Source organism: Agelaius tricolor, unplaced genomic scaffold, assembly GCF_023055355.1.
Source record: "Agelaius tricolor isolate 1412-34295 unplaced genomic scaffold, bAgeTri1.0.p SCAF_14, whole genome shotgun sequence".
Classification (NCBI taxonomy): domain Eukaryota; kingdom Metazoa; phylum Chordata; class Aves; order Passeriformes; family Icteridae; genus Agelaius; species Agelaius tricolor.
In genome coordinates, this window is record NW_027269274.1 from 10,055,143 (window position 1) to 10,079,066 (window position 23,924).

At 42.4% G+C, this 23,924-nt stretch overlaps 1 protein-coding gene across 1 annotated transcript in view; it reads left to right on the plus strand.

Annotated features, from left to right (window-relative positions):
• The window catches only part of UROC1 (urocanate hydratase 1), a 37,115-nt gene extending 16,343 nt beyond the window's left edge, over positions 1-20,772 (plus strand). The window contains exons 9-20 of the mRNA XM_071439216.1: positions 2,171-2,259; positions 2,742-2,804; positions 2,987-3,166; positions 3,670-3,767; positions 4,017-4,089; positions 5,167-5,288; positions 9,813-9,883; positions 10,790-10,888; positions 11,309-11,408; positions 14,604-14,685; positions 19,824-19,923; positions 20,530-20,772. Coding sequence (XP_071295317.1) covers positions 2,171-2,259; positions 2,742-2,804; positions 2,987-3,166; positions 3,670-3,767; positions 4,017-4,089; positions 5,167-5,288; positions 9,813-9,883; positions 10,790-10,888; positions 11,309-11,408; positions 14,604-14,685; positions 19,824-19,923; positions 20,530-20,670 — 1,218 coding nt within the window. The 3' untranslated portion in view covers positions 20,671-20,772. The remainder of the gene's footprint in view (positions 1-2,170; positions 2,260-2,741; positions 2,805-2,986; positions 3,167-3,669; positions 3,768-4,016; positions 4,090-5,166; positions 5,289-9,812; positions 9,884-10,789; positions 10,889-11,308; positions 11,409-14,603; positions 14,686-19,823; positions 19,924-20,529) is intronic.
• The last annotated feature ends 3,152 nt before the right edge of the window (positions 20,773-23,924 follow it).

Genomic DNA, 23,924 nt, shown 5'->3' on the forward strand with positions numbered 1-23,924 from the left:
ACTGCCCATGTCATGTGCAGTAACCCTGGCTGCTCTGGCTGCCTCAGGTCTTTGGTGGAAGGCTTGGGCTTCATCAGCTTTACAGTAAGGGTGCAAAGATGGTTTTGTTAGCACCTGGGTTTTGCATCTTTGAGATCTCATCAGGTACTCCCTGCAGATGAAATAAATTTATTCAATTTACTATTGAATAAGTTAATAACGAATAAATTATCTTTATTCAGGCTTCTGTCATCATGGTCTTTCAAATGCTGAAATACAAAGGAAAGATTTCAGTGAATGCCATTCACAGCCGTCCTTTGTCCTTTTCATCTCTATGGCTGCAGATGATTTTGTTCAGGAGACTGAATTTTGCCTGGTTTTTATCTCCTGTGAGATGATCCTTGTCGGAAATGAGTCTAAGGAGCACATGTGGATAGCTATATATATGTGCATATTATTTATTTTAGGAACTATTTATGCAAATGACATTGAATTGTGCAAGAGATCATTTTGTCAGCCAGGGCTTCTGAAGCTCTGACAGAAGGGATTAGTGCTGCAAGTATATTACCTCTCCTGTTTGACAGGAAGCTGATTGTAATTTTATGCAATAATTGTGTGGAGGGCCAGATATCTCCTCTGAGCTGCACTGGGCTCTCTGGGATTACACTGGAAGCAGCATTAGCTCATCCTCTTCATGCAATTTTTTAAATTACTGAGATGCTGATCCAAAAATGAGCATATTTTTGAAAGTGTGGTTCAAAGGAAGTGAGTTTTTTGATCCAGCAAGTCTGTGAAAGACTAGGAATGTCAGAGGGAGCTAGAGTAAAACATGTAGGATGTGGTAACATTTAAATAGACCTGATCTGTGTTATGTGGGGATTTAAATGAACCCAATTCCTGTAATTCATACAGACCACTTAATATTTTTCCTCCTGTGCTGATTTAAATACCTCAGAAGAAGCTGTCCCTCATGGCATCTGACTTTATTGAATAATTCCATTGGCAATGACACTGTTATTATCATAATCTGGGGTTTGGGAAGGATAGTCTTCATTACTGATGTGAAAAATGATGGATGGTGTCCCATGCTAAGAATAATTGGGAAAGAAAAGGTTTCCTGGTGTTCAAGCAACTCCTGAATACAGAATTTATTTAATTTACATATAAATACCTTCTTAATGAGAAAGAATTAAAATGATGGGGGAAGATTATAGAGAAGTGAAAAAATGCTTTAATGAAATAGTAGAAGATGCTCAGGTTATGTGTTCTTGTGCACACACATCACTGTGGGGGGGGTTATATCTGTTGCTACCACAGAATATGGGTTTAAATTAATTTTGCCTCTTGCCTTATGCCACTGATAGCTCATTATAAATGTATTAATGATGTGCAAGCTTGTACATTGGACCATTGATATGGAATTTGTGCCAAAGCCTCCATCGTTTGTCCATCCATTTATATTTTTTTCCAGCTGTCTCTTAGGCATGTACACACTGGCACACACAGAAGCTGAGCCCAGGATTTGGGATTGAGCTTACTTGGAGCTTCCAAGTTCAAGCAAGAGGGAATTAAAGACACAGTTTTGTTTAGCTCTGTGCTATTTTTCAACAGCATTAGGCAGCTGGGACAGGAAAATGCTTTCCTCTTTTCTTTCCATATTTGGTTGAGGTTTTCAACCAGCAGTCCAAGAACAAAATGAGGGTTAATTTTATTCAGCAAACCATAGCTTCATCTTGGGCAGCCTGGCAGAAATGTCTCTCTAGGCTGATCAATGAAAATAGTTTCTTAATATTATTTTCACAAAAAATACCCAGATTTTTGCCTTTTAACATAATCCTGAAAAGAAACAATAGGAATACTTAATACTTATATTACCTCTTAAACAATTTCAATGATAAATTTTGATTAATAAAATATTTTGAGAAGTGATGTATCAAAAAATTATATTTCTTGCTTTGAGCCTGGAGTGAAAGAGAACAGAAAGCTTAAAAAATCAGAGGTGAAAAATAAACATTTGAACAATAGCTATATATGTATAATCTATATCTTTACTATATATAACTCTAGGTAATAGTAGGGCTATTACCTTTACTTTTTGTTACTTTTTTCTGCAGGTTAATTGAAAAACTAAAGGTAAGAAACGACTGCATGGGGGAAAGAGGAGTTTTAAGATCTCTGCTATTTCTCTTAGGTTGATGAAGCAGCACTTCTGAAACGCCACAAGCAGGGGTGGCTGATGGAAATCTCCAACAACCTGGACCACTGCATTGCTCGCCTTAGGTATGACTTGCAGCCTAACTCTGTGAGTTTAACTCTGCTTCCTAACCCTGCCCTCACATCTTTCTGCCCTGTGCCATTGTAGTCTGCACTTAGGAGGGGTTGAGGGACACCTCTTCTCATTCCAGGTCTGCTTTGGAATGTGCATCCAACTTCCCAAGCTGCAGCAGTCTTTATTAGTGACTACTAATGCTGCACATCATTTGTACATGTTAAACGTGTCTTCATTTAGTTTAATGAATATGCATGGAGCAATTACAACTAATGTTACACTTGCAGCATCACTCAAGCTCAAGCTTCGTGGAATCCATGATTAACAATTATGTAAATGTTGAAAGATTTGTTTCTGAGATAAGTGCTGGAAACAACACACAGCTTTTTTGTTTTTGTTTTTGTTTTCCTGGGTTTGATTCTGTGTGTGATTTGTACATTTCAAGATAGAACAAGGTGCGTTTTCTTCAACCAATCTTTTTATTATTTTCTAGAGAAGCAAGAAAGAATAAAATTGCCCTCAGTTTGGGTTACCATGGGAATGTTGTAGATCTGTGGTAAGTAGTATGAATAGATAATGAGTACATTAATGCCCTTGCTTTTTGGTCAAGGTGGAGTTAGTTCCCAAACTTGGCAGAGACATTAAACATAGTGCTGAGTACATTACTGTAGATGCTCATGAAAATGTGCTGTCAGAAAGGAGCTCTTCACCCCTGTGCTCATTTTCTGTCCTCCCTAGGGAGAGGTTGGTGCATGAGCTGGACACAACAGGAGAGCTGCTGGTCGACCTGGGCTCTGACCAGACCTCCTGCCACAACCCATTCAACGGGGGGTACTACCCTGTGCAGCTCAGCTTTGAGGAGGGAAAGCAGCTGCTCTCCTCCAACCCAGGGAAATTCCGGACACTGGTACAAGAGAGGTGAAGGTTTTGATCTTGCATCTTCCCAACCTTTGGGTTTGGGTGCTCTTCAAGCCATGCAGTCAGGGGTACAGTCCACTACTGGAAAGAAAGGGTAATTTGGGCACTTTGGGCCAAGGTAGAGGCCAGAACAGTGATGTTCTGTTTTTCAGTTTTTTCTCTGCTTGCTTTGTGAACTACTTAAACTGTTCTGCAGTTTTGTGCCAGCTGGTTTTTGTTGTCAGCTTCCATCCCCAGAGCTGGCTGTGTTGCTTGGCTGAAAGATGTGACACCTCTTTGCTATTTAAGTTTCCTCAATGACTGTAAATCCCTTCAGGATTTGGGGATAACAGGTGCTACAGAGACTGAAAGCATCTCAGTTGATGCCTTGTGGGTTTATGTCTGAATTTATCTGGGGTCTTTCCCTTCCCTCTGTCTCCTCCTACTCCCATGCCTTTGGTTAGTTAATGATATTATCCTTTTTCATATTTCATCCAGAATAACTGTTTCATTCTTTATTTCAGTCTGAAGAGGCATGTGGCTGCTATTAACAAACTAGCTGATAAGGGCATGTTTTTCTGGGATTATGGCAATGCTTTTCTCTTGGAAGCTCAGAGAGCTGGTGAGTAGATCCTGGAGTTGTAGGCAGAAACAAGAACAATCCTGCATGTATCTTCCCAGCTGTGTATGTTAACTAGGACAGGGTTGGCCACTGTAATTTCAATCTTTATTCCTTCTTTCTCTCTTGTTCCTTGAGACCCCTGGCCCTCCCTGGCTGAGATGCAGCCTTCATAGGATCTTGTGTGCAGTCTGGTTTTGCATTTTATAGTTTTCCACCATCAAGTGACTGACTATTAAAATTCTTTTATAGGTGCTGATGTTGCAAAAAAAGGAGCAAATAAGACAGAATTTCGATATCCTTCCTATGTTCAGCACATCATGGGGTATGTTGGGCAGAGTTGGGAATATGCTGTCAAGTACCTTGTGATTCCCTCTGTTCAGAGGGAGAGTACTACAGAGACTAGTGCAGACTGACAGTGATCTGCAATGATAAATGATCAAAAAGAGGCAACAGCAGTAGAAAAATGGCTCTCACAAGTGTTATGCCAGAGTTAGTGTAGGCTAGCCATTGTCAAATCAACACTCTTCACTCCTTTATGTGAGTAGCTGCATTTTGTCTTTGTGTGACTGTTCCTTAAGCAGTTCTGCTCAAGAAGAGCCAGGTCACAGCCTCAAACTGTGACTAGAGGCAACTTCACTTCTAAGTGCTAAAAGCTGAGGACTTGTCTCTTCAGAGCAGTAGAGACCAATCCCAAATCATCCAAGCCTTATATGTGCCCTGAAGTTAAAAGTCTGATGGAAACAGGACACTCTTCTGCACCAGCTGTGCCTCTTACCCACACTGTACATGCTGCTTGTGGAAACAGCTGAGCTCAGGAGATCTGCTGAGGGACTGGATTTATAACTCATTTTCCTCTGACTCATGTTTAGCTTGCCTATGCCATGTGAATAAGAGCCTGAACACAGAGTAAGGCCCCAGCCAGATTAGATCTTTTCTTCCGGCCCTCAAGTGAAGCGTGTCCCACTATTGTACATAAACAATGTGGACAGCAAATGAGTCTGGGCTCAGGCACTCGGTCAGAACCTGCCCTTGTCTGACAGGGCAGATGCACTCAGGGTTAGCCTGGGTTAAGGACACACAGACCAGGCAGCAGGGAGAGGGTATTTGATGAAACAGAAGAAAAGCTGCAATTCATCTGATGATGCACTTGATTGACTGTCCAACATGACTGTCAGAATTCTGGCCTGACTATACTCTTATATGCCAATGGATGGCTGCCTGAAGCACCACTGTTTAATTTCTCAGTTAATGGTCCTTGATGCTTCTGTTTAGATTAGTACACTGAAAATATTTCAAATTCTTCTGTCTCCAGCTAATGAAAGAAAAAGCACTGCTAGCAGCCAGGATAAATAAGGCAAGAATTTCAACTATCTCTTAATGAAACATGTTCTCTTCCCAGGGACATTTTTTCCCTGGGATTTGGGCCATTCCGCTGGGTTTGTACCTCAGGTGACCCACGGGACCTTGCTACCACTGACTCCATTGCCATGGCAGTGCTGGAGGACTCCATCCGCCAGGGAGGTGAGGCATCATCCCACACACCCCGGGGGCTTTGGAGACAAAAGGAAAGCCAGAGTTGAAATGTGTGCTAGCTTTTGGCTGGAAACATGGAAAGCAGGGTCTTCCAAGCTCCATGGAAGCAGGAAGTCTTGCTGCTGTCTAAAATCCAAGTAGGAGTGCAGCCTGTAGGTAAAACAGAAAACCACCAGGGATGTTGATCCCAAAGCAATTCTGGCTAAGAGCCTTTCTTTTTAGTTGTTACAGGTGTTTTTAAACTTTGTTGCCTTGAAACCTTTAGGCAATCAGCATTTTTCACCAGCAGGTCTCCAAGAGTAATTTAAGGAGTTAAATTGCTTTGCCCCGTCTCACAGGTAAATGAGGCATGAAAACCTACGGAGGCTTTCAAAAGGTTAGCAAGGAGATCAGTGACAGGAAACCCAGGTTTCCTGGGTGTGGTGCTCCATCCAGTGTCATTTTTTTGTGATTACAATTTTGAGATTTTTTTTGTCATTTGTTAATCGATTGACAGCTATTTCTACTGACTGGTGGAACCAGTTTGGAACACCTGCATGGCTCTGTGTGATACGCTGGGATCTAGGAATTGCACTCTTCCCCATCCCTGAAACTGATATTACTGATATCCCCTGCTTATGAATGGGAACTGAGACACAGCTAATTTTGTGTCAGCAAACATTAATCCTGGTGTCCCAGGCTGGAGAGGAAGGCTCTGCCCCTTTCCCTACCCTTGCACTTACCAGACAGCAGGGTCAAAGGTTTGTCAGTGTCCCCAAGCACTGAAGTCCTCAGCTCTTCTGTTTTGAGCACCAGATTTTGTGCTTTCCAGAATCAACAACAGAATCCTTGAATTCTGAGGAGCTCTTCCAGATCAAAAGGAAATGGATCAGAAACCCAAACCATATTTTGAGAACAAGAGCATAATAATTTTTTCCCGGGTAATATTGAAATATTTGTTGCTTATTTTCAAGAAAGACATAGAAATGCAAAGAGAAGTGTGAAAATTTTGAATGCTCTTCTGTTTGTTCAGGAACAATAAGCACTGGGAGAACACTGGGTGGTATTTTTGAAAAGGATATATCCTGTTCAGATGTCTCTCATTTGGAATAAAACTACTCTTATCTTCCTATGATGTAAGGCTGGTGTCCAGCCCCCTTTTCCTCCCAAGAGGTGAATTATTGGTACAGTGGGTCTGACCTTGCAAGGTCCTTGGTTCTGTCTGTTCTCCTGATCTTTCCTTAGGAGTCATGAGCTGTGTTTAATGCAAAACCAGCACATTGCAATAACCCAGAAGTACCTACTCTGTTCTGTGGGTATTGAAACTTCCATGTTTTTAAGCCTGGTCCCTTGGCTTTGTTGAAGGGAGAGTGAAATCCATTGCTGTACTGCTGGATCTGTCTTCAGAAATCTGCAGTAATTTTTCTGCCATGCACTGCAGATTCCAGAAATCTTCTCTCAGGACTGAACCATTCTATGACCTTTGGATGGTTTGCATTGCAAGGCTGGGAAATAATTCAGTTATTCTGTGTACAGGAGTATGTGGGTGTTTATATGGATGTAATGTAAAGCTGGGGAGAGAAGTCTCTTGCATAAACAAAAAGCATTGAACAATTACTTGTATATTCCTAATTTAAATGAAAAAAATGACATTTAAAAAAATCCCAACAGGTGAAAACAGGTTTAAAAGTGAGGCTATTATTTGAGGCTATAATTGTTAAATGTGACAGGAAAATAAGAATTTGATTCAAAGAGAAATAAAACCAGAATTTTATCAGAAAATAAGCAGCCATTCATGCCTACATATTCTTGAATAATCCACTTGTAGTCAGCCTTCTATGAAGCCTGGGTTTGTACCAAATTTTAGGGTCTGGATAGCCTCACACACATACATATCTGAAATCTGAGCCTACCTTTGAAATTTATGAAAGAATCTGTTCTAAAAACTTAGTGAAAACTGCACAAAGCTGAACTCTGTTGCATTCCAAGTCTAAACTTTTAACTTGGCCTTAAGTCCACTGTTAACCATTCTTCTTCTTTTGTGGAGATGAATTTCTTTCAGAGTTTGTGAGATTTATGTAGTTTTATTATCTGCTTTACTTCTAAGCTACCTGAGCTTTTAAGAATGCCTTTGCATGGGAGATGCAGCGCTGATGATTGGGGTGTGACTTGGCTTTAGGACCTCTGTGGTAGTTTGAAGGCTAAGCTGATGCAGAACAATGTAAATCTCTCTAAGGGAGCCTGGTTTTGTGTTCCTTGGGACAATTCCTCTGGGTCCACAATGCTTTTCAGTATATTTTAAACCCTAGGTGTGTACAAGGGCCTATGAAATACCAGAAGCAATACAATTGCTTGCCTGACTTCAAAACACATTCCTGTTGGCATGGGAAGGTGGAGGCAGCAGTTTAGCAAATGAGATAGATGGAGTTACTATAAAGTTCTTTTAAAAAAAATGGTGAGGTTTTCTCAATTGCAGGAAATAAGACTAAATAAAAGGGAGTATTCTTCACTTCCCCAGGGATAACTGATGAAATCCAACTGTTTATTGGAGCTGGCTGGAAGAGACAGATGTGCTGTGTTGAGATAGGTCCTTGTAGCCAGTATTCTCATCTGGCTTCTCTTCTGTAGATCTTTTCCTCTGTCAGATCTTTTCTGTAAGTCTGTGCACCGTGAAGTACAAAATATGCTACGTGTTCTCTGACAGAGCTTATAAAAGTGATAGAAAGGAACCCATTCTCTGTTGTTTTGGTTTTGTTTTGTTTTGTTGGGTGTTTTAGAGATATTCCAATGAACTCCCATTACATGTCTATAGTAACCTAAGTGAACAGTGCCCATTACCTTCTAGAGGCTGCTTCCTCAAAGCTTCTGAGTGGCAGCACAATCCTATTAGGCCAGCACTAGCAGCTGTTTCATCTTTCACTCCCTGCAAAGTGAAGTGCTGACATGTTAATCCTCACTGCAGAGTTTAGGAGCTCTCACTTGAAGCCAGCCCCTCGAGCACTGACAGGTCTCTTTAGGATCATTGAAGCTCTTGGTATGGAAGGCCTGCCTCTGCAGAAATGAGCATATTTTTCATTTCCCTTAAACAATGTGTTTAACACAGGTTCAATGTGAACTTCTCACATTTTCCTCTTTTTCTAGTTTTACCCTGCATAACTGCTGTCACAGTGCCTAGTGCAGCAGCAGTAGTCCAAACACTCTTCTCAGGGATAATTTCAAATTAGCAGTGAGCAGTTTCTCCAGCTTGACTTCAAAACAAAAGTTGTCTGTGTGTTATAATTTGCCATGAAAAGGGGTGGGAGCTGGAGAGTAACAGAGAACATTCTGCCTTGGCATCTGCAGAGATGCTTGCCTTGAAGCTCCAGGGCATGAACAGGTCCCTGTGCTGTCCCTCAGCTGAGCCCTGGGAGCTGAGTGTGACTCTCAGGGCAAGGTAATGTGGCACAGCTTGGCCCACAGAGAAAGAGCTTACAGACAGTAACTTCTTCAGGCACTGTAATCCCATCTGAGCTGTAAAACCTCCTAAATGAGGACAGCAAAACACCTCTGTCCCATTACTTACCCCTTGTCCCTTTTGTGACTCACTCACTACAGATGGTGCTGTGCCTTTGGAGGCAGCTGATTGTGCTGAGGTCACCATGTGACTGATATGTGCCATATTTCACTGTCTTTCACTTGAAATATATTCTTGTTCCTTTTTAGTTTGGCTGATTGAGGTGGAATGAGACAGATAGAAATGAAAAGAGAAGCTGGAGAATGCTAACATATATAATATTAAATTATATATATTAAATTATATATATAATTGACATTACATATAATTGTCTTCTTAGGTAACATCTACATCTAACCAAGGTGTAGGGTGGATTTATGCATAAAGTAACAACTGCATAATAAATTTTCCTGTGCAGTTTTTGTTCCACAGAAATGTGAGGCAACAAACCTCTTAGTTGGATAAAAGACCTCAGGTTTATCTTGGTACAAAAGCATCCAAGGACCAGGTTGTACAGAATAACTGCTGTGCTGTAAATCTGTGCCCCAGATATGGTGTCCATTGGTGTAACTTATCAAGTGTGTGTTGCAAGCTGCTTTTGAGAATTTCTGCTGGCTGCCTCAAAGGAGTTATTCACTATGTGGTACAGGACTGGATTGCAGCACCCAATGTCATGGAGTTTGATGAAATGACTAATTTAGCAAAGATCAGTAATAGATTGGTGTTTAGTAGGCAGTAAAACAGGTGACCAAAAATGGACAGTACATGTAAACCACATTTCATTTTAATTTAATTTGCTGACAATCCAAATGGGAGTTACCATTCCAGCTGTGCCCTGAGTGGCATCTTGTACCTTTCTCTAAATATACACTGCAGTTGCTGCATCAGCTGCACAGAGAACTTTATACAGCATTTTCTATATGCACGCTTGTATCTGAGAGCAGAATGTGACTTCCTAGTGTTGCCAGATGAATTAAAGTAAATTTAGAACATATTGCATTAATTTTCAAGCTGTATTTTTCCTCATTTTCTCTCCCAAGTGAGCACATCTGTGAAGCAGCAGTACCATGACAACATCCGCTGGATTCGGGAAGCCAGCAGGCACAGCTTGGTGAGTGCACAGCCTCCTGCAGCAGATGTGCCTGCTCCTGGAACTGAATGCTGGGGTGAAAAGCAGGGATGGACAGGAATGAAAACACACTCTGCAGCTCTTGGGGCTGACAATTGAAACCCTCCTCTTCACAGCAGGATTTTAGGTTGAGCTGAAGCAGCTCTTCCCCTTCACTTCCTCATCTGGAAAAGTTAAAATAATTCAGCAATATCTACTCTTGTATCTGGAGTGAAACATATCTGTGATTCACCCTCCACCCCAGTTGTGACCACCTTTCTTTCACAGTGCTATTCAAAATATTCCTCTTGGCATGGCTGTGGACCAAGCTCCTCACAGGTGCAGCTCCCAAACCCTTTCCCAAACAGGAGACAAGGCTGAGGAGCTGCCATCCTTCTGCCCTGTTGGGAGCAGGACACCAGTGGGTCATCCTTTGGTTCCCTCTTTGGGCAGGCTCTCCCTGTGAAGCCAACAAGTGATGCTGTAGAGCTCATCTGTGCTCTCCTGATCTGGAAGCACAGCAGAGCTGTGCAGGACAGATGTTCTTTGCCACATTTCATTTCTCTTCCAGCCCACCATCTCCAGTTCCAAACCTCTGCTTCTCAGCTGTTGGTAAGGGATTTGTTGATAGGGGGATTATAGCTCAGCAATCAGGTTGAGTTAAAGAGTGGAATTTACTGGGCAGTGACAGCTGAATACAGAAACACATCTCATGGATTGTGTGAGTGAAGATAAAACTAAGTTCAATGAGGGATTTTAATTTTTTTCTGGAAGCTGGATGTTGGTGAAAAAATAATCTGCACTTTCTTCTATGGAAGGGGAGGGTCACTCCTGTGACTCCATTCATCTGGGACCTGAAGATAAGCCAGTGGCAGAGAACCTTATCCCTCTGTCATTCTTCTTTTGCAGGTCATTGGCTCTCAAGCCAGAATCTTGTATTCTGATCAGAAGGGTCGTGTGTCCATAGCTGTGGCTATTAATAGAGCCATTTCTGAAGGGAAGATTAAGGTTTGTCTCTTTTGTGTTGATATGCTCTGCTAATTGTGTTGAATATCTGAGGTCAGGGAGGCAGGTGGGAAAGGAGAAAGCTTCAAGCACTGAGAGCAGCAGAAGTGCCTGGCATTTACATGGGGCCAGTCTGTGTTAGAGCTCAGTCCTCCCTGCCTGCCACCACTATTGTGCTCTGTCACAGGAGAGACGTGGGTTTAGAAACTGAAATTTTGTTTCATGATGAGACTGTTTAATTTTCTGTTTGGGCACCTACAAGCACAACATACCATTCTGTGATTTGCAGAGAGCACAAAGCAAGGACTGTAAATCCTTAGCAGGGCCCCAAATATTAAGACAGAAATGAATTGAGCAGATAATGGTCCTCAGTGGCAGTGACAATCTGAAGGATTCCACTGACTTCTCCTTGGCTTTTTCCAGGCTCCAGTGGTCCTCAGCAGAGACCACCACGATGTGAGTGGGACTGACAGCCCTTTCAGGGAAACATCCAACATTTATGATGGATCAGCCTTTTGTGCAGGTCAGTGCAACAGCTGAGGCTTGTCTGCCTGGGCCAGCAAGGAAATGGCTTTAAAACAGAAATAGCTTTTTTTTTATGCAACATTTTTAAAATGTTTTTGTTTAAAAAACACCTTTTAATCCAAATTAATCAGATTTCCTGAGAAGCTTTGTGGGATTTAACAATACAGACACAAATGTGGAGCTGGTTACATAGAAGAGGTCCTGAACACTGCTGGAAATTCCATGAAAATGCACCAGATGTATCTGAATGCAAATGGAGAGCAGTCTCAGAGGATTGTGTCCTCTGTTTGATTTTAATTTGGAATCTCACTATTTCAAACAGGTGATTTGATTACAGCCTGGTTTCCTTGGAATCCACAAGCTCAAAATCAGGTCTATAATAATATTTTGCTGAAAGCAGAGAGGTTCACTGCTGTTTTCACTCCATTGCCCGAGGACTCAAGAAAACTGTCTGGAGTTTCTGAAAGGAACTTTTCTGGTCATGAGGAAATATTGATAGTAAAGGCCTAAGAATAAAAGCCAGGCCTTGCTGCTCACTTAAAGTGGACTGTGAGCAAATGTAGATTTGCTCTACAAAAGGAGCTTTTAAATCTGCACAAATGACCTGAGCTAACCAGACTCTGCTTTTCAGTTAGTGAAGCCATCTTTTAGAGAAATAAACCCAAGAAATACCAGGTTGGAGACTTAAAAAAAATGGATAATGCACTAAGCACTTTTTAATCCTAAATCTTCCTCAATTTTCCATCTGTAAAGTGGAAATTAGGTTAATAGCTCTAGCCCCGTGGTGTTTCTCTGTGTCATGAGCTGCCAATCACAAAGAGGTGTGAGATTGGAGGATCTGCTGCTGTAGAAGGAGAAATTATGATAGAGGAAGCTGAGCATATTGAATTACTTCCATTATGGGAATTCATAATAGAACCAAATTATGGCTCAATTTCAAGGAGAAAAGTTCCCTGTTAACTGGATTTCCTGGTGAAATGAGGCTTTTAACTGTGTCCATCAGTGCCACTTCAACACTTCTTGAGCATGTTGGCTAGTTCTAATAGAGCAAATAGATGCCTTGAATAATGTTTGTTTCTGACATGCTGAGAGAAAATGGTGCAGCTGCACAAAGAACAGAAATTCAAAGTAATGTCTCCATCTTAGCAACATAAGTAATCATCAGGCAATGCCCTCAGAAGAGGGCAATAGAAACAAGGCTTGCTAAACCCCATTGCTTATCATGCCTTGTGGTTTTCTTTGCATTTTGTGATTTATGTGATCCATTTGCCTTCTTCAAGGGCTTATCTAAAGCCTGTTGGCCACTGATATCACTGGTCTTTAGAACCCAGCCTAAATCTGTTTTACCAGATGAGCCTCTGGAGGCAATAAAAGAACATCATAGTCCTCCTCTCTCCCATCTATCCTGTTCTAACACAACTTCTGAGCTGGTTCAGGTTAAACTGGCTCCTCTTAAACACACAGAACATTTCCAGAATGTTTGTTTGTCTCATTTTGTTTTAAAGTACCTCAGCCTGATGGGTCATTGCTGCTCAGCAAAGTATATTTCAGCACAGACATTTGCAGCCAGTGACCTTTATCAAAGCCAAGGAGCAGCAAGTTATTGCATTGTTAGTTCACCCCTTGTCCAAGCTCCACTCTTATCAGGCCAGTGGCTGAGGAGAAAATCTGTACATTATAGAAGATGGTGATTCAAATCTCTCCCATTCAATCTCGACAGCACTGTAATTATGATAATTGCATTCTTAAAGTGACATAATGTCAGATAAAAGATGCCATAATGAGGCTTTTGAAAGGGTTTAACATAGATTAGCACTCAAGTAAACTCATTTTTCCATCAGGCACATAACTGTGGGTTTGCAGATGTGGCTGGTGGGGATATATTTTTTTTCTTCTTTTTCCTGTTAAAAATATGGCAAACTATGTATTGAATCTTTCCTGAATTAAATCTGGATGTTTTCAGTAAATTTTACTCTTATCCTCTGTGTGCACCTCTTTCCACCTCCTCTCTGGATATATGCTGTAGCTGTGAGTATACAAAACTCTAGTGAACAATTTAGTGGAAACCATGCATTAATCAAACTATATTTGTTTGCTAAATTATATTTCTTTGGGTTTTTTTTTTTTTTTCTAGACAAACCTACTGGGGTTTCAGCAGCTCCTGTTCAGGGTAAAATTCCCACATGTTCAGATAATTGGGGTGGATATAATTTTCATCCCAACTTTGTCCCCAAAATGCAACTCCTTAGCCTTAGGCTGCCTTTCTGCACAGGGCTGAAGTAACTCTGCACTCCAATCAGAAAATATTTCAGACTTGTGAGAACTGCAAGGTGTGTAGTGTTCCAGGTGTCCTGCCCATATTGAATCCACACACCTGGATGTGTCCAGCCTGTTCTTACATGACAAGGTACCCAAAGGAGTGCATTCTATTTCTCTCCAGCCTGAAGTATCTCAGAGCTGAAGAGTGGCAGCTCCTTGAGCTGCCTGTGTGGGAGCACAAATGCAGGAATCACCAGCACCCTCATAACCCACAGTGTAAAACTGGCATTTGCTTCCTCCAGTCAGGGCAGAGTGGGAGACAAATCTCTCTTGCCTGTTCCTCCCAGGACTGAGATGTTCAGTGTGTGTTGCATTCGCATTTTCTGAAAAAATCCCTTTGCCCAGGATTTTTCTCCTGGGAAGCTGAGAAGCCTCAGAGAAAAAGGAAAACAATAATTATCTCATTTGCTTCTCCTGTGTTTTGCTCCTTTGGAATGTGGTTGGAGATTGTTTACCCACAGGAGATTGTTTCATTGGATTCTGGTGTGAGTTGTTTTCACTCAATGCCCAACCAGTGCCAAGCTGTGTCAGGACTCTGGAGAGTCACAAGTTTTCATTATTATCATTTTAGCATTCTGTAAGTATCCTTTCTGTATTCTTTAGCATAGTTTAGTTTAGTGTTCTTTAATATAATATAGTATCATAAAATGATAAATTAGCCTTCTGAGAACACAGAGTCAGATTCATCATTCCCTCCTGCCATGAGGGTCCCTGCAAATGCAATAAGTGTATATCCGTGAGAGAAGCTGTGAGTAAAACCTGCCTCCAACCCTGCCTTCCCACAGCCCCAGTGGAGGTGTTGGTGGGAGGAGGGAGAGCACAGGACAAAAATGAGCATGGCCCATGGGCAGTAACACCTGTGCTCTCCTCCCAGACATGGCAGTGCAGAACTTCGTGGGAGACGCGTTCAGAGGAGCCACCTGGGTCGCGCTGCACAACGGGGGCGGCGTTGGCTGGTGAGAGCTTGTTTGTGTTCCTAAAGCTGGGCTCTGGATCCTGCTCCTACTGCTCTGTGTGTGTGTGGGGAGGACAAAACTGCTGAGAAGATGTGTAGTGCCAGAGGAGAAATCATGGTGGGAAGGATGGTTTGGCATCAAGGACTGAAAGGACAAATTATACAGCTAAGTATGGTGTTGTTGTAGGACTCTTTTTCTAATTAATGCTCATATGTCCAGGAAAAGTATTTTGAACACTGGCCACAGCACAGTTTGAAGAACTTAATTTGATGAACAAGGACAGTCTGCTGTGGGCTTTTGAACAGATCCTGCTTCCAGCATTGTCTTCATGCAGGCACAGCCAGAGTGTCAGTGGATGGATTGTGTTCAGGTCTCCTCTCAAGCTGTATTTAAACCTGTGACCTTAGGACCCCAATAGAAGTGCTCCTGTGCTGCAGTGCATGAGGGGTTATTGAGACAAACCAGCTCAGGTGCCAGCAGACCCCCCAGATTTTCTCTCCCTGCTCGTGCTCAGTAGCATTAAAGACCACAGCCAAGTAAACACCTCCTTCACTTGACATGCAGAGCTAAGGCAATTGCCAAGATGGAAAAGCAGAATGAAAGAAAGATTAGTTTTCATTCATATTCTATATGGAGATGAAAACTAATCTCCTCCATCCATATTCTATATGGAGATGGAAACTAATCTCCTCCATCTGCCACTGAAAGGCTACCTGGGTTGGCAGAGCTGCAGCAAGTGGGAAAGCCTGGCCACACTGCAGTCTTTAGTTCTGGTTTGTACTTTCCAGCATATTCCAGCCAAGCCTCTCCCATTTTACGGTCATGTCTTCATTTGGTGGTGTCAGCAGTCAAAAGAGGCACAATCCTCTGTTAAAAACTGTGGTGAACTCTCATACTTTCCTGTTTCAAACAGTGCTGGGATATGCCAAAAACAGCAATCCAAAGAACTTGTAGCAGATGTTGTCCTCAGAGATATTTTATGATAATTAATTGTTATTCATCTGGATGAGCTGAATCTAGAAAATATCCCTTTAGGTCAGTTGAAGAACTCCCTTGCTGTACTCTTAATTCCTTTGGTTTCTGTGACATAAATATTGCATAGAAGGGTGCAAGACAGCAAAACTGAACAGTAGGAAATGAAAACTTTCAGAGGACTTAACCACATGGAGTGAAGATTTGCCTTTGCTGATTTCAGTGATAAGGAGTCACAGCCATGATTTCATTCACAATTTCCATAATTCTGAATGGAAAACACATACCAGAATGTCTCCCTGCTCTGGTCATCTCAGTCTGAGGCTCCAAAGGTAGTAGCAGACAAGTTCTGTCTTAATTTCCTCAGCTGAGTTTAACCTTTTAAAATATCTGCTTATGAAATACAAGCAAAGAAAATCACTTTTTCCAATGTGTTGTGCCAAGTATTTGAGATATTTTAATGATCATTATAATTAGTATAATTGCTGAAAATAATTGCTTATGCCACAAATGTTCTGTGCATTGAGGATGCTTAATTCAAAGGATACAAATGATCCTATTCCTTTCTGGTCTCTCTAAGGCAAATCCTTCTAGGACACTTTTGGCCCTCTCTGCCATTCAAAGACAGCTTGGCTGAATGGTGAGACTGCCCTTAGCTCTAGAAAACTGGCCCTGACCACACTGCAATTTCAGTTTACTGTTTCACTTACTGTTTTAGTTGTTTTGTAACTGGAGTTACATCGTTAAAAGAAACTTTGTCCCAAGGCAGAGCAGATTTATGCTGTGATTTATGTAATGCATCAGAAAATTAGAATGTGGCTATTCAATGAAATCAAAATATCTCTGGAAAGAACAGGGTTTGGTTCTCCTTTTTGTTGTTTCCTTTGGCTGCTTGGGGGCTTGTGACTGCAGAACAGTATCTGCTTGCCTTGTTCTTGGAGCAGCATGGCCCTGTGTGATTAAATTACTGTGCCTCAGAGGAGAATGCAGGGCCTGAAAATCAGGTGTGTGTCTGCAGAGCCACCATGCTGAGGCTCAGCTGTGGTGACCATGTGGTGTCACTGAATGTCCTGGCCTGGAGAGCCCCAAAGCCAGGCCAGGCAGGTGGCACCACCTGGCAGGTGAAAGGGCTGCACCCTTTGCCCTCTGAGGAGACACAGGAGTAATATAAAGGTGGCAAAAGAAAAACTAACCCCAGCCATAAAAAATTGCTTTCTTCACCTGGAAAAGATAGATGCTTCTAAGTTTTTGACCTTGTTTTGCTTTTTTCTCTGGAGCACTAAAAATCCACCTGATTTTGCCATAAAGAAATCTCCAGTCTTTGATAAACTCTTTTTGTCATCTGCTGGTTTGGAAATGTGAAAGTGAAAGTTTATATATATTTATAAAGAAAAATACATGTGATTAGAGTGAAATCCAGTTGTCATTGGCAAAGTTCTGCCCTGGGAATTCAGAAATGGGTAATTGCACTGAGTTTAGCTGCCAGTCCTTCCTGCAAAGGCTGGGCTTGCCTGGAACTGCTGGCAGATCTGCTGTGTCTTCTCTTTGAGACTGTACAAGTGCCTTTCACATGCTTTATTTTCTGTTACAGCCTTGTGGGACAAACAAGAAAGGCAGGATTAATATTTATTTAGCTGGAATCTGCATCACATGTACTCTGGGAGAGACTTAAGATTAACATAGTCTTGACTATAATTACAGCAAATGATTGTTATTCACTTTTTGCTGCCTGTTTGTTTGCAGCAGAATGTTTATTAGCACAGGGCTTGGATAACCTGTAGTAACAAAAAGGCAGAAGCAATTTAAGAATCCATCTGCACTGTCGACAGTGTGACATCTTGATTGTGAGAGAGGCCTTGTTTTCTTTGATCATCTTAGGAGGAGACATCTGGAAATTATAGGAGGTAGCTTAGGTCAAAATGCCACATGTTTCTTTAATTACCTGAAAATGTGGCCCAATGCTAATGAAGGCAGAGAGAAGTTTTTCTAGAAAATCCATCATAACAAACATTGGCATTTAATGTAGGAGTGGTTTTAGGCAGTAGAACAGATCCTGGTGAGTGATTCTGATTTGCACTGGAGTAACTCCATGGAAATTGATGGGAAGGATTTAAATGTACCTTTTTAAAGGTAAATTTAAAAATTTAAGTATTTAAAGTGCATGTAGATCAGATGCTCCTTGTTCATGCTTAAGCTTCACATGATGATCTTTGGGATTCTGTGGACAGAGGGAATTTTTGCCACTGAAGGAACATCATCTTCCTATATGGAAAATCTTTATAAAACACTGGTCCAGAGGTTTGTGTGGCTTTGGACTCTGACAGCAAAGAGCAGTGCTCTGTTCTTTGGCCTCTGTACACAGGAGCAGCAGAGTATGGTGGGCTAACTGGCCCTGCCACAATTACATTTGTTGTCATCCAGTCTGGTCTCCTCTTTTGGAGAGGACAGTAACAACATGAGCTATTAAAAAAGTAGAATTTGCAAGAAATACAGATGTTTGGATGTTTGTATTCATACCCAGATGAAACTAAGAGCAGAACTAGTGCAAGATTTCACACAGTAAAAACATCCTGGGAATTAAATTTTGGGCTGAAAAGAGTTGACAGCCTCAATCCAAAAGAATAATTTTATTTTGAAGAGTCAGATCTTACAATATTCAAACATCTCAGTTGAAAATATGACTTTGTTTCAAACTTTCCAGTTAAAAAAAAAACCTAATTCATTCAGTGATGTTCTGCTGTGAGAACTGTCACTTTCAAGACAACTCTGCCTTTCACAGAAAATGCATTTGTAATAGTGACATATCTGATAATGGAAAAGTGGAGGGAATTCAGAGAATGAATTTGATGTGATGATGGTGAGATCTGGAGCCCTGAGTTCCTTGTTGAGCCCTGTGATTGGGTCCTACTTAACACACAGGTACTGTATGTGAGTAGTGGTAGAAATGCAATTAACATCACATGAGTAACAACATTCCATTGAAACTGAGAAAATGTGAGCTCTAGTTTCAGGAAGTAGATCTCAGGTTTGTGAGGCTCTAGTTTAGCCTCAATTCCCTGTTTCCTCAGAAGCTCAAGTTACTGCTAGAAAATGCACATTAAGAAACAATGCCTTCCTGGAATGGAAGACTCTCAACTCTTATCTGATTAATGGGCATGTCAGATGTTGTTCTATGTAAATTTTGTAAGCTTATATTAACTATAAAACTCAGAGGACAGCATCCTGCCTCCAGGGATTTCCATTAGTGTCTCACACTGTGTACTGCTGTATGAAATGCCCTGTCCCTCAGGTATGGCTGATGCTGAGCTCCAATGCCAGAACTCTCACAGATTTACAGCAAGGTTAATCTCCCAGCTGCATCCACCACTATTCACCATATGCCATGGAGTGGGAGCTGAGCAGGCCAGATTCTGAAGTCAGACAAGATGCTTTGCTCTACGTGTTTTCCCTGTCCCTTATAACCAGACTGTTATTTCTCCCAAGAATAATCTGTTCGTTTTAACATATTTCTGTTCTTCTCCTGCCAATAAGTCTGCTTCCTGAAAAGTTGGCACTGAATGTCTTTAAACATCTCTGCATCTCATACAAAATGAATGATGGTTTTGGAAATGATTGAGGCAGATGTGCATTAAGTGGTGGTTAACAGTTTTTTAATAAAATGCTTATGCTCTGTCATTTGTCCCAAGAGAATATAAATAGATCCATCTGCCTGCTGCTGTAAGCACACTGTCACCCTCACGATGCTGGCTAGATGTAGTGCAGCAAACATGAGGAGCTGAACCTTTAAAAACACCCTGAGACAGGTAAAGCCCTGGCCCATGAGATCTGTTAACTTTTCTCCACCTGTTTTTAGAGCCAGTACACAGTGCAGGACTCAGGAGATACAGAGCAAGCTGAATTTTTGGTATCCCTGCTTGGAGCAGATCCAGACTCCCAGCTGGGCATTACAAGAAAGGTGGACTAAGTTTGCTGCAGGTCAGGAAATTAGGCCTTTGCCTGCTAAACACTCTTTTTCTTTTATCACAAGTATAAAACATCACTGATAGTCTCTTATTCAGAGTAATTTCTGTATTCTCATCCCTCTTCTTGCAGTACAACTGAAAAAATCCTGTAAATTTTGTGGTATTGGTTTGAATTATTTTTGTTTGAATCTCTTACACTTTTAGGGGTGAAGTGATAAATGGGGGATTTGGCCTGGTTTTGGATGGGTCCAAGGAAGCTGAAGAACGAGCTAAGTTGATGCTCAGCTGGGATGTTTCCAATGGAGTAAGCAAAACTCATATATGTATACTTTTAATTATTTTTTTTTAATTTAGGGAATCTTGCTTGTACACAGATGAAAACACAGAGTTTTGCTGATGGAAAAGGGGTTTATGATTTCTCTAGCTGCCGTTAGAATTTCATCCTTACATGCTGGCAGAGAATTTGGCTCTTTGATTTCATCATTGAAAATGCATTGAAGTGACATTTTCCTTTAAAAATATTTATCCAACTACAAAAGGGATAAATAACTAAGGGACTGCTTTAATGATACTGTTATCTAAAGCTAGTTCTAGTTTTACAGAGCTGGGATGGAGTGCACAATTATTTTTGGTGAGGGAATTTTGTATGTTTACAAGGTACCTGGCTCTGCCAGTGTTTATCTGTCCAATGTTATGCATGGAAAAGTACCACATCTACCCAAATACTACTCATAAAAATGAAGTAATACAAAAATTACTTGCAAAATCAGAAGGGAAACTAAAACCTGGCAGAGGGTTGAAAGATTTATTGTCACGAGCTGGGTGCCAGTTTTTGCCCAAGCATGGTGCAAGGTGTGTGTGGCAAGAGCAATGTCTGATTTTTGCCCCCCTCCTTTCTGCTGTCTGACAGGTCGCCAGGCGCTGCTGGTCGGGCAATGCCTTTGCTTATGAAACCATCTGCCAAGCCATGCAGGAAAATGGCACCCTGAGGGTGACTCTCCCTCACCAGGTGCTGGATGAGAACATCCTGGAGCAAGCTGTGAAGCATTAGTGGTGCTCCAAGTGCAGTGTTGCTCCTGCAGATATATTTGACGTTGCTTCCTTGATGTCCTGTTTTGCTCTCTGGCCAAATGATAAAAGCCTTGCAAATGTCTGTTCCATGTGAGTTCTTTTTTTCCTCTCTAACTTATTAATGGGACAAATGTGTTTGTGACAGGTCCACCAAGAATAGTCTTTTCACCGACGTATTTGGAACAATGTTTGCAATAAACGTTCATGATGGGAATTTTTTCCCTAAAAATTGAATGGGAAAAAATTCCTCAACAACAAAACAGTCACTTATTCCTGATAATATATAAATTAATGTGTGTACAAAAGTAATTCTTAGCTGTCCTGTCTCATGCTAAGCATGCTCCTTGCACAGCACACGGGCTTCATTCTGACACACACACAGTGGCACCGGTCCCTTCCCCTGTGGACTTGCTCTGGAATGTCCCTCAACCTCCTGGCACTGTGTCCATCACCACCTCTTGGAATGGCAAGGGGTGTTACACACACAAACCTGCCTGTGCTGCTGCAGAGGGGCTGTGATGGGCTGCAGACTCAGGACTGTGAAACTCCAGCCCTGCTGGAGCCCATGCACCCCCAGGTGAGCACTCTGCACTCCTGCACTGCCTCTGCTGCTGAGAAAGGGAAGAGTTTATTTTGAATCACGAGTTCTTCACTCTGTTCACGTACTGTGTCTCTCTCCAGATGAACAGTGAGAGTCTGGCATCTGCTTGAAGCTCAGCCTTCTGTGAGGTGCAATCTGCAGTTGCAAGGAATTGCTTTACATTATGGAAAAAACCTGCCCCCATTGCCAGTCCATATGATTGAGATGGGAGCAGTTGTCAGGCAGATTTGACAGCCTTTGCTTTGACATATGTTATGCATTACCTTATTAATAATCACAGTGGACTAGGTCCAAAGTTAGGGTATTGGTATTGTATGAAATCATTCTAATCTTCATAGCCCCAAAACACTGCTGCTTCTTGCTTTGTCAAGAGAACAACCAGAAAATACACTGGCTTTTCTTGCACCAAGAACTGTAGAGCTGTTCCATAGACTCATCTTAATTCTGAGTTGAAACAGCCTCATAGATGAGATGTTGAAGAAATATTTATCACAAAGTCTTCACCTTTGTACTATTCAGTACTGAGGTATCTGCCAGCATGTTCACCTTTACATTCCAGGCACAAAAGGAAACTTATTTTTGTCCTAGTAGCCTTATTGCCCAGAGGACATAACCTTACCAGTATAGCCATGATTAATGTCTCCCTGGGAGTTTATAACTGGGCTGCCTGTAGGGACACACAGAACCCATTTGGACGAGTGCTATAAACACCCACAAGCTGAAATTCAGATTATGAAATCTATTAATGAGGCAGCATGAGTTAAGGCAAAATGGGCTACAGGGAGGCAGAGGACTGATGAGCAGTTGGTCTTATGTATGACTATTAATTGGAGTTTATTTCAGTGATGTGGTGTGTAGTTAAATGTGTATGTTTAAATCTACTTCGGTCTTTTAACTGCAAATCTCAAGCACTTAACAAATGTGAACTGGCTGAGGTTTACAGTACCTTTGGGAGGGCACAGGGAGACACTAACCTGTTGCTGTCAGGGATGAAACAGAAACCATAAACAACCCCAGTGCAAAATTCCCTTTCTGAGCCCTGCTGAGCCTTGATTTATCTGTCTTCTACTTGTGTGCAGAGAAGCTGAGACTGTGAATAGGCTGTTGTTGTGTGGGGGTGCTGATGTCATTTTTACGTAGCTGACCTCACTGCTGGACAAAGCCAGTACAGGGAGAGGAGTTGCAAATCCATCCATCTGTAGGCATTGCATTGGATCTGATCTGGGCAGGGGCTGCACAATCAGTGAATTTCTGCAGTGCACTGAAGCCTCAAGCTTGCCAGGCTGAACCATCCTTCCTATGAATCTCAGCACCTTAACTTTCCTAAAATCCAGACCCTTATCCTGACAATCTGCATGGTTGCAGATGGAGGCAAGAGCTTGCTGACAGGTTTTACATCCTGCAGCCAGGGATGCACCTTCGTGTGAAGCAATAAACTTGGGTGCAGACCCATCTTTTTCTGGGAACATGAAGGAAGGGACTGCAAAGACCCCCATAGGAAGATTGGGATGGCTGGGGCTGCCAAGGACAGGGAAGACCTAAGCTCAGTGGAGCTCTGGGTGTACCCACAGCTCCAGCTTCCCTGGAGCTGAATGTGCCTGGCCCCAGTTCACAGCCTGGCTGCAGGAGGTTTGATGCTCAGAAAGGAGGAATTATCTGAGCAGGAGAAGGATCACAGCACCATCTGCTGGGACTGCTCGCCAGTTCCACAGCAGCAGGGAGCTGGTAAACAGCAAATACAGGATTTTACATTTTCTTTAAGTGTTGGAGAGCCATAAGGTAGCTGAACATTCTCCCAGAGAAAGCTTTGTCCAAGAAAAAAAAAATTAAAAATATATAAGCACTTGCTGAATTTGTAGGATTTTTTTTTCTTTTTTTTTTTTTGGTGCTGTTCTATCTTGGGTGATGCTGTGCCATGGTCATGCTTGAACAGTGACTTTGCATTGCCCAGGCTTGGCCCGTAGCGCTGTTTCCATATTTGCACTCATGGTGTGCAGGGTCTCAGAGCGTGGCTGCACCCTTAGCAGATCCTACCCCTTGTGAGGCCACATCCAGGATGCTGTGTCCCGTTCTGGGCTCCTCAGTATGAGAAAGACACGGAGCTGGTGGAGAGGGCTCGGTGAAGGGCCACAAACGTGATTTGGGGTCTGAATATCTCTAATGAGGAGAGAATGGGGGAGAGGGGCTTGTTAATTCTAGAGAGAGGGGATCTCATGATCCATATATGTATCTCAAAGTTAGCAACGGGATGGTGCCAGAGTCTTTTCAGTGGTGCCCAGCAACACGATGAGGAGCAATGGCCATGAACTAGAACACGAGATGTTTCACCTCCACGAGGAAGAACTTCTATACATTGGGGGTCCCTTAATTCTGGGACTCTCCCTGGCCATTAGCAGGGACACGGGCACACTCCCCAGTCCCTGCGGTGACTCCAGCCGTGCCAGTTGGATGTCGCAGAGCCTCTCCCGATGTGCCACCCCCGGGCCGGCCCTGCCCCGGGGCAGCCCCACTCCGTCCCGTCCGCCGCTCCGCTCTCCGGGTTTCCCCGGCGCCGCCCGCGCCGCGCCCGCTCCGCGGTTCCGCGCTCCGCGTTTCCGCTGCGGCCCGCGCCGGCCCCGCCCCGCGGCTCCGGT